The 9916-nt window shown below is 55.5% G+C and overlaps 1 protein-coding gene across 6 annotated transcripts in view; it reads right to left on the bottom strand.

Moving 5' to 3' along the window:
* The window catches only part of AIFM3 (apoptosis inducing factor, mitochondria associated 3), a 50662-nt gene that overhangs the window by 40095 nt on the left and 651 nt on the right, over positions 1–9916 (bottom strand). For 2 of the 6 annotated variants that reach the window (XM_014942772.1, XM_014942366.1), the window contains exons 1-2: positions 9180–9300; positions 202–354 (exon numbers count right to left, since the gene is read on the bottom strand). In XM_014942772.1, coding sequence (XP_014798258.1) covers positions 202–232 — 31 coding nt within the window. In that variant the 5' untranslated portion in view covers positions 233–354; positions 9180–9300. Of the gene's footprint in view, positions 1–201; positions 355–4231; positions 4356–8955; positions 8992–9179; positions 9301–9719; positions 9737–9916 lie in introns of those variants that run through there. The other 4 variants (XM_014942612.1, XM_014942695.1, XM_014942450.1 and 1 more) reach the window with 4 other exon arrangements.

Raw genomic sequence — 9916 nt, forward strand, 5'->3', positions numbered from 1 at the left:
CCCCCACTGCTGCAGCCCCCGCACAGCTCCCCACCTGGGAGCCCGAGCACCGAGGAATTTGGGGGGATTAACGGGCCGGTAATCCTCCCTGCGGGAGCCGAGAATTAACATTCCCCCGGCCACTGCTGACCTACTTCTCCCCACGGGGCCAGCAGGATGGGGGCTCGGTGCCACGGGGGCATGGCGCCGGAGGGCAGTCACCTGGTTTGGGCTTGGAGAAGCATCCTCCCATGGCGCCGGCCGGGACAGGCAGCAGGGATGGGGATGGCGAGCAGGTCAGCGAGGGCGCGGGCACATCCTCGCATGATAAACCCACTGCTGGCTCCGTCCCGGGCTCTGGGCGTCGTTCACCACCTGCGTTGGGCAGAAAAGCCGTGTGAGAAGCGGCAGCGGGTGCTGCAGGGAGGGGAAGGGAAGGCGGCGAGCAGCGCTGTGCCTGCGCCACCGCTGCAGGCGGGAGCGCGAGGCGGGCACAGAGCACGGGGACACCTCGCACCCGGCCCCGGGCAGCCCCGGTGACCCCGGTGACATGGGGAAAAAGTGACACTGGGGTCACCGTGCTGGGAGGTGCCGGTACGTACAGTTATGAAGTTTATAAATTCAATCATCCTTTCAATGTTTAAAATTACAAAAATCCCCCATATCATTTATGGTTAGACTTTAATAACTCTCCAAAGCCCTGCCTTTGGGAATTAAATCACGAAGCACAATAGGTCACAGCCCAAATACAATGATTAAACCATAAATACATTTCAGCCAGCTTTTTCTTTTTTACTATCACGTAATGCAAAAAAGAAAACTACTTTATTGCCCACTCCTGTAAGTTCCCCCTTTCCAGTAATGCTTATTCCTGCAGAAATCCCGTTCACTTTGAAACAATTATTGATTTGAGAACAGGTTTTCAATATTGGGCCATTTTGCATCAACCCCCAATTTTTCATATTATTAAGACAAGTGCAAAGAAGACATGTGCCATTTGATGCTGGGCACTGAGGGTACCGGTTTGGGACAGACCATTACCAGGACAAAACGCACACAAGCTGGGCTGCAGACTACAAAGAGCAGATATGTGTGGACCCACCGAACAAACTCATTGCAAAAGGGGAACATTAAATGGAACACAGAAGAACCAAGAGCTCTTCTTGTAACAGCAAGAGCATCCAAGGCAAGCAGCATGCCAATATTTATGCAATCATAAATGGGAAAAAAATGCCCCAATAGAAGGTGCACAAATGCAGAGGAGGATTTGGGAACTCTGGGGAAAAACGCAATGGAGAAGTCATATTCAGTAACTGCTGTATGTTCCTTTGCCAAAAGTGGCAGGAAGAAACAGAAAATTACTTTGTATCAGAGAAAGAGAGTCTGGAGTCATTGACGTATCAGCGATTCAGGACAATGATTTAGAGTAAAACATATAATAAAATACCATGCAAAGGTTGGTAAAGAACGGAGGCAGAAGATGAGGACCATAGAGGAGCAGGTGACAGGGGATGAGGTGGGGGGGACATCCAGGACATCCTCATCATAGAATCATGGAAGGGTTTGGGTTGGAAGGGATCCTAAAGCCCATCCAGTGCCACCCCTGCCCTGGGCAGGGACACCTCCCACCACACCAGGTTGCTCCAAGCCCCCTCCAACCTGGCCTTGAACCCCTCCAGGGATCGGGCAGCCACAGCTTCTCTGGGCGACCTGGGCCAGGCTCTCACCACCCTCACACCAAACAAGTTCTTCTCACCTAAATCTCCCCTCTTTCAGTGTCAAACCCTTCCCCCTTGTCCTATGGCTCCCCTCCCTGATCAAGAGTCCCTCCCCATCTCTCCTGGAGCCCCTTTAGGGACTGGAAGGGGCTCAAGGTCTCCCTGGAGCCTTCTCTTCTCCAGGCTGAACCGCCCCAACTCTCTCAGCCTGTCCTCCCAGCAGAGGGGCACCAGCCCTCCCAGCATCTCTGTGGCCTCCTCTGGGCCCACTCCAGCAGCTTCATGTCCTTCCTGTGCTGGAAGCATCAAGCCAGAAGGGAAAATAAAACTGCACCTAAATGAGTTTAAACCAAATGATGCTACTGTGAGCAGAAGGTGAGAGACAACAACATGAGGCACAAAATGGAGAGTGAAGAGAAAGCTGAAACAAAGGTACTGTCACCTGCAGAGAGGCTGGGCTTTCTTCTGGAAGGCAACCAGCCAACCCCAAGGTCTACAATAGCCGATTCCCACAGCCCACTCCTGAGCAAAGCAAACCTGTGCTAACCCGGAGCAGCGTTTGCTGTGGGCTTCCTGCAGCAGGATGTGGACGCCGTGATGGGGTCACTCTCCAGGCAGGCAGTGCCTGGGCAGCATCAGAGCTGGATGCTGCGCACGTCAGAGAGACGGCAGTGACCCCCAGCCACCCTGGGAGGCAGTCACCGAAGGGTGACTCCCAAATGTGCCTCACCAGAGAATGCCTCGATCTTCTTCAAACCCCACAGAGATGCTGATGCACAGTCCAATGGCCATAGGACTGGTTTCCAGCTGGTCTGGCTGGTTTTACAAGGGATTTGGGGGGAATGTCACAGCTCCTGTCCCTGCCATTTGTCTTAGATGCCTTTGCTTTGTTTGGACCTTAAAGATGGTAATCTGAAGCTATCCCCTCAGGCCCACTTCACATCTCATTTCCCCACTGATGGTCCCCCTGGCCCCTTCAGAGGCATAGACTGTGCTCTGATTGCCTGAGCCACCCACAACCTAGAGAAGATCAGAGGAGAGCACAGTGCACCTTTCTGGATCTCCCTACTCCACTACTGGAGGTAAACAGGCAAAAGCAAAATGGTTCTTGGTAGGATTTCAGCTCACACTACTGGAGGGGAAGTCATCTGGTTGCCGGCTGGCTTAGCTGAGACACAGCCGGCTGCAGAAAGGCACCGGCCGGCCCTGCCAGACCCATCATGAGACATAATGGGATCGTGTCACCACTGGCAGTATCCAGATCCTCTCTGTTAGGAAAAGGAAATGAGGTCATATCCAGCACAATGTGACTGAACCAAGGATCATCTGTAAAACCTTGCTAGCTCTTGAAGGATAATGCACTGACCTATACAAGGTCAGGCAGCTGATGCCTTGCCTCAGTAACCCAGCTCATAATTTGTTCTCTGAACAACCCAATGCTCTGTGCTTCACAGCTGTACAGGAACACCTTCAGCATCTGCTCGGAGAGGGCAACAAGGAGCGTGGTATCAAAATATGAGGCAACTGTTGTGGTGCCAAGGAACATACTACTGCATCTCTGAAACTCCAGTGTGAATGGGAAACATGCAAAACAGGGCTCCAGCGTCAACCAATGAGAGCACTGCCCAAAAGCACCCGTCCAGAGAAACCACCCTGCTCCTGCACACAAGAAACATGGGAAATAATCCAACAGAAGAAATGTAGAAAACAATCCAGTGCTACTAATCTCAAGCACTGCCCCCGCACAGCAGTAAAACTGGAATATCGCAGCACCAAGTTTTCACTGCAGGTAAGGGATACAAAACCAGAAGAAGGACTGTGCAGCTCAACCCAGATGTCCACCTCTCTGACAGTGGCCAACAGCACTTATGTGCCATGAGCAGCTGAGAACAAGGCAGGCCTACGGTGACGCTTCCCTGGGTTCCCTGCAGGTTCAGTAGCACGTGGATGGACCAAGATCCAGAGCTTCCACCACTTTTGAGGGACAGCACGGTGCTGACAGTGCTTTTTTTAGTGCTGTGTTTACCCCTCTGCTCGATGCTGAGCCCCAGGCTCCTGCTTTAATGTAATGCCCTGCTAGGATGCCAAAATCCTTTCCAAGTGGCAATATAGGCATATAGTACAATGTAGGTAAAATTAGTCTTTCCCCCCTGAGCATCAGTTTGTGTTTATTGTATCATTTTATCACCTGGACACCAAGGTCCATCCTATCCAGCTGCAACATCTCACAGTCAGCGTTTGTTTTGCTGCTGTGGATAATTCTGTGTTGCCTGCCTGAAATCTGGCACGCCTGAACACTGGGCCATGCCCAGTGACATGGGCATCTCCCAGACATACCAGTTTGCAGTCCAAGCTAGCTCCAGCTGGGGAGCTCCCTCCCACAGCTGGAAATGCCTGCATGATCTCTGCCATGGGTCCAGCAAACCAGGCTTCAAAGCCTGCGTGCTGGCAGGGAACAGCAGGCTTGTCCTCTACATGCAGATATCCACCACAGCAGAACTTAAGAGTGCTCTGCACAAAGCTCTGGAGGAAACCTGGGAGAGCGCCTGGGAGATCCTTGAGGAGGTTTCTGAGATGCCACTGGAATTCACGGTGAGCAAGCGATACATCTGGGACCTGCTCTGTTCCCAAGGAGATGACTTCTGTCTCTTCGTTGACAGCACCAGTCTGGAGGAAAAGCAAAGGCAAGGTCCACATGAGTGAGGATGAGGAAGATCTCTTCTAGGACACACACCAGGATCTCTAAGCAGAGATCAGCAAGAGATACCTCCAAAAGAAGCCAATCGCTCGGGATGAGGGAGAAAGCTGCCCCAAGGTCAAGGAGGAGATTCTTAGTTTGGAGAACTGAAGAAAACCACAATGGAGAAGGCAGGCAGCATGGGCCCCTGGGATGCCTGTTTCCCAAGAAGAGTGAGATAAAGGGTCTAATGAAGAGACATGACATCACTCAGCAGTTTTTAATGCAGGCAGGGCAACATGGCAGCCCTGATGCAGTTGTGGTTGTGATTGTGATCACGCTGGCCTTTATCTCCCATCAGGATGGCACCTCGTGCTCTGCACCTTCTGCTCAGGCAACTCCATGTCATTCCTCTGCCATTCAAAGGTCTCCTCGCCGCACGTGCTGCATGTCCAGCATTCACCCCAAGGGCACCAAGACACTTGGGAGAGGTTGAGAAGCTGATGGCAGCCTCAGGGGCTTGCAGAGGAGGTCCCACAGCCTTGCATAATAACAGGCATCACAGGCTGCATTTCAGCAGCCTTGCAGCAACAGGCTGAATGCCATGCCTGAGCCCTGCACTGAAGAGCTGTGGTGTAGCCAGAGGATCACAGAGGAATTTAGGCTGGGAGAGGTCTCTGGTGGTCATCTGACGCAATTCCAGCTCTGAGCAAGGTGAGATATCAACCTTGATGTAACCTTAACCCCGCTTTAAGCTTTGGAGAATGGACCCAATGCCATTCATGACATGAAAAGGCCCATTAACACCTGGGAGTCCCCAAGGGTACCAGGCCTTTTCAGGTGGTTATCAGTGAAAAGGCTGGGAATTAATGGTCCGCAAAGAACAAGAAAATCCATTCTTGGCAGTTGGAGACCACCCCAGAGCTCCCCATTCACAACTCTTCCATTGCCAGATGCAGCACTCAATAGACAGGTAGAAATGTCAGATAGCAGAGACCTGGCAGAGGAAGCAACCTGTCCCAGGTGTCCGTGCTTGGAAGCCCCTGAGATGCCTCCAGTGGAAGGAGGGAAGGGATCGGGCAGTGCTGGTGTCGCTGGAGCCAGGGCAGCCCCGGGGGGCAGGTCTTGCTCACATGCTCAGGGAACAGCCGATCGCCAGCTCTGGGGTCAGGAAGGAATTTTTTCCCCCGGGCAGATTGGCACAGGTCCCCGGGGGTTTTTTGCCTTCCTCTGCAGCACTGAGCACGGCCCCTTGCCAGGGCTGCTCAGGGCCATTGCTGGCCAGCGACTCCCTGCTCTTACAGGACCGGGAGTCCAGCTGTGTCCATGACCTCTCCACCTCTCTGTGGCAGCTTTGTTTTTCCAGTTTTCAGTCATTTGTAGTGTAAGTCTTCTAAGGCAATGTCCTACAGCTCCACACTCAGCAGGAGTTGATGTGTTTTAACTGCCCTTGCATAACACTAAACTATTCTTTTTATTGCATCTCAGCTCTGTCATCTGCAAAAATTAGCCTATTTCTGCCTGAAGAGCTATGTCCTTCAGAAGCATTATCTGTTACTGTAGATAAGTTTTGGACTCACAGCTATGGCATTCCCATTTGAAGAACTCAACACTTTCTTCTCGGGACATCCTTCGTGGATGTCTCTGAAGAGTCCATATCAGAGCACATCACAGTCAGTTCTTTCCTGCTCAGTATAAGGACAATAACAGCCTTTTTCTACCAGACTTACTGCTCAGATGAGACATTCTGGCTGGTAGTCCCACACGGCTGGTTTTCCACCTAAACTCTTTACTCTGGACAGAACTTCAAAAACAAGAAAGCAAAACTTTCCAATCTATAAGCCTGGACACACACTGCCCTGTGCTCCTTGGTTCCTCACCTACCAGCATGCCATGCCATGCACACCAGGGAACAGAGGACATGAGGGAGCTCCACTTCTCCTGGAAGACCTGCTCGTCTGCAAACAGCCTTGCCTGCTCTGCAGAGCAGGGAGGACCAGCAAGATCTGGCTCTGCAGGCTGTGCTCCCCGAGCAGGAACACAAGAGGAGGGAGCAGCCGGAGGCTCTGGTGGCACTCTCCATGCTCGCGGGGAAGAGCTGGCTCTGACTCTGGTCCCCGCTGTGGAAAAAAACAACCCTTGACCCCAAACCGTCCCCTATCCACCACAGAGCTGCCTCCTTGCCAATTCTCTGTACATGCACAATATTGTCTTTAACACGAGGCGCGGTGGGAGCAGAGGAGCAGTCCCAGCAGCAGACCCGTTCCAGACACACCCTACAAACAAAGCCAAGCACCGGCCTGGCAGCCGGCCCTACGGCGAGTCCTGCAAAGCACAGCCCATCCCGTGGGCAGCCGGGGCTCTGCTCCTTGGCCACAGGGCACCTCCCCAGCCCACCGACTCCTGGACCTCCCCAGGACCCACAGCCCTCATTTCCCTCCTCACCCTGTGCGATGGCACCCAGCAGTGAACCCCATCTCCCAGCCCCCCCATCGCACCACGCATCGCCCTGTGGCTCCATCCCAGCCAGGTACGTACCCACCCTGGCCCACCACATACCCCTCCAGCATGCCACCTGTGCCCCCCCGGCACAATCACACTCCCAGTGTCCTTCTAGGCAAGGAGAAAATGGGAAGACAAGGGCTTCCCATTTCTCTTACTTTTCTGGACATTTGCTCTAATTTGACTCCCACGGTCACTGCCGGAGCTATGCGACGGGCCACCACCCTCTACTAGGTCCTCCCATGCCCAGCGCAGCACTGTTAGACAGATTCAAGAGTGGTGACTCCACGTCCCTCTCTCCCTGACGAGTTCGCCCAGACTGTTCTCCTCTGTCTTCTCCTTAAGATCAGCTCCTGTTTCACCGTTGGTGCAATTATCACAGTCTCATGCCCCACTTCTCCTCTGTCTCTGCTCAGTGGGGCAACTCCACCCACCGGTGATGCTTCTCACCTCCACCTCCTCAGCAAGTACCAGCAGCATCTCCTGCTTTGTGGGCAGAGGCCATTCATAAAAAGATATATGGTGGATCCCAAGAGCCCCTGCAGCCCACCAGCCAGCACGCCTGCCTCTGCTCCAGTACTCTCCGGCCCCCAGGAGCCCTGGCGTGACCCCCAGTACCCTGCCATGCCTCCCCAGCCCTGCCAGGGACCAGGCTTCAGCCCCGAGGCCCAACAGCACCCTCCTGCCCCTGACCTCCTTCCCTCCCCAAGGGCAGCCAGTCTCCATGGGCCACCAGTTTGGAGCAGTCCCGGTCCATCCTCGCACAGCCTGGCAGAGCAGGAGCTGGCACAGACCGTGCTCCCCACGTGGAGGGGGTGAGGCAGCGCTGGGGCTCCGATTGCTGTCCCTGCACAGCCGCACCGAGTGTCACGCAGCCCACAGGCACCGTCCTGGCATCCTCACTGCCCTGGAGAGAGCGACTCCACCAAAAAAAGAGGCACAAAGCCCTGTGGCCCACAGTCTCCCTCTCTGCCCACCCAGGGGTCCCTCCTCCACCCGCTGTCCCACCCTGCGCATGGCCGAGCTGCCACAGCCTTCAACTGGGAGGGAAACCCCCCAGTTCAGCATCAGGAGCTCCAGTTCCCTGCAAGGTCTGCCTCAGCAGAGTTGAGCTGCCCCATCTCCAGGACAAGCTGGGCTCTGCTGCCAAGGAAAGCACGTCTCTCCTCTGGACGCAGGACTCTGAGCACAGCCCAGGAATGGCAGGAACATCGGGGGTCCCCAGGCTTGTCCCCGCCCCCAGAGACCCCGCTGTGCGCTCTGTGTTATCAAGGTAACGCAGCAGCCCTGCTCTGACCTCGGGGGGGGGCACAGGGATCGCCCGCCATGGGAGAAGCCTGGGAAGAGCCAGGGGGAAGACAACCAAGTCACATGAAGGGAGTGTGACAGGGGAGGATGGTTTTAGAGCAGGCACAACTTGTATTTTTTTAATAATTTGAGGGTGAAAATGGAGAGGTCCCTATGCCAAAGTGGAGGTATCCCTTTCTTCAGGACGTGCATTCCAAAGGGTACACAGTTCAGCTCCCGCAGCTCCCCCAGCCCGGGCTCCCCGTGCTTGCATGGATCGGTTCCCGACACGGGGTGCCCAACGCTGGGGGAAGGACACCCTTGGTGTAACTCCCTGCCATCCCTCCACCCTGAGGGTGCTGCTCTGCGACCCCATCACGCTGCTCACATGGACGTGCCGTGCACCGGCTGCCCGTCCCCTGCCCACACGGTGGATGAGCCAAACTCAAGGGGGCTGGCACACAGGACCCCCAGAACCCCCTTCTCCCCTGTCCCCAGCACCCCAATCTCCCCTTTACCTCTCCAGCTCTTCACCCCCTTTCTTCCCCCGGGACGCCTCTCCAGTCAGTTCCCCCTCCCCTCTGCCCAACCCTCCTGCTCCCATTTCCCTGCCATTTCCATGCCCATCCCAACCCAGCTGCCCGGCCCCCACCCCGGGGGTTCCCCAGCTGCTGGCACCCAGCGACGCTGACACCGTCAGAGCCCCCTCCGTCCCCTCCTGCTCCTTCCACCACCGCCTCCCCGGGACCCCCCACCCGTGCCCACTCCTCAGCACACCCCTCCCCACCAAACCTGCACTGCTCCGGCTGCTGCCTGCGTGGGACCGGCATCTGCTCCGCACCCCCCCAAGAACGCACGGCAGCTTGGCCTTTGCCGGGTGACGCACTTCCCGACGGCCCCAAGAAACAGGCAAAACTCGGGCTGCAAAACGCCGAGAGCAGCCCCCAGCCCCGCCGGGGGGCTCCACGGCCCCCTCTTTCCAACGGCAGGGGGGGAAGCGTCCTGGCACTTCTCACCTTGTCACCAGGAGTTGGTGTCAGCGGCAGCACAGGGGGCTGCAAAGCTGCCGTTTAATGTGCCCCACCACCTCCCGAAGCAGCGCAGCGGGAACGCTGTCTCAGGCTACAATTAGCCACAATTGTTTTACTAACAGCTGCTTCAGCGATTTATAGACGCCAGGTTAAAGGCTGGTTCGGCAGCGCTGTCATTGCCACCCCTCCAACCACGTCCTCTGCCAGATGGATCGGAAATATTCTGAAATTAATAATTAAACATGAGATTTGGTTCAGATCTCAAAGGTACGCCAACAAAAAGCGCATGTGCTGGAAATTCTCCCCCGGTACAGACTGCTTGATGCAAAAATCAAAACGTTTCACAGCACAAAAGAGTTTTAATTCTCCATCGCTCTGTCACCGGCAGCCAAGCCCTCCTCTTGCTGGCTGTCACTGCCAGCTCACCAGCGCACAAGAGAAATCTGTGTTCCCGACAGAAGCTGCAAGCCGTGCAAAAGGAGTTTAGCGAGGCAACGCTTCCCAAGACTAACAGCTAAAGCGCACCTCTGCCGAATTTCAGCTTCAACCCACCGCGCTCGGAACTGGACGTTCCCTCTGGAAGGAGACCGTGCAGTTTCCCACACTTTTGCCAACAACATCGTTTCCCCGTGCGCTCCGGCCGAGGCAGATCTGCCCCCGCCAGCACCGCTGCCCCCCCGCACCCCGCCGCTCCCCCCCCCACCGGGCTGGGAACCCGCGGC

The sequence above is a fragment of the Calidris pugnax genome, unplaced genomic scaffold (genome assembly GCF_001431845.1).
Source record: "Calidris pugnax isolate Ruff unplaced genomic scaffold, ASM143184v1 scaffold7, whole genome shotgun sequence".
Lineage (NCBI taxonomy): Eukaryota > Metazoa > Chordata > Aves > Charadriiformes > Scolopacidae > Calidris > Calidris pugnax.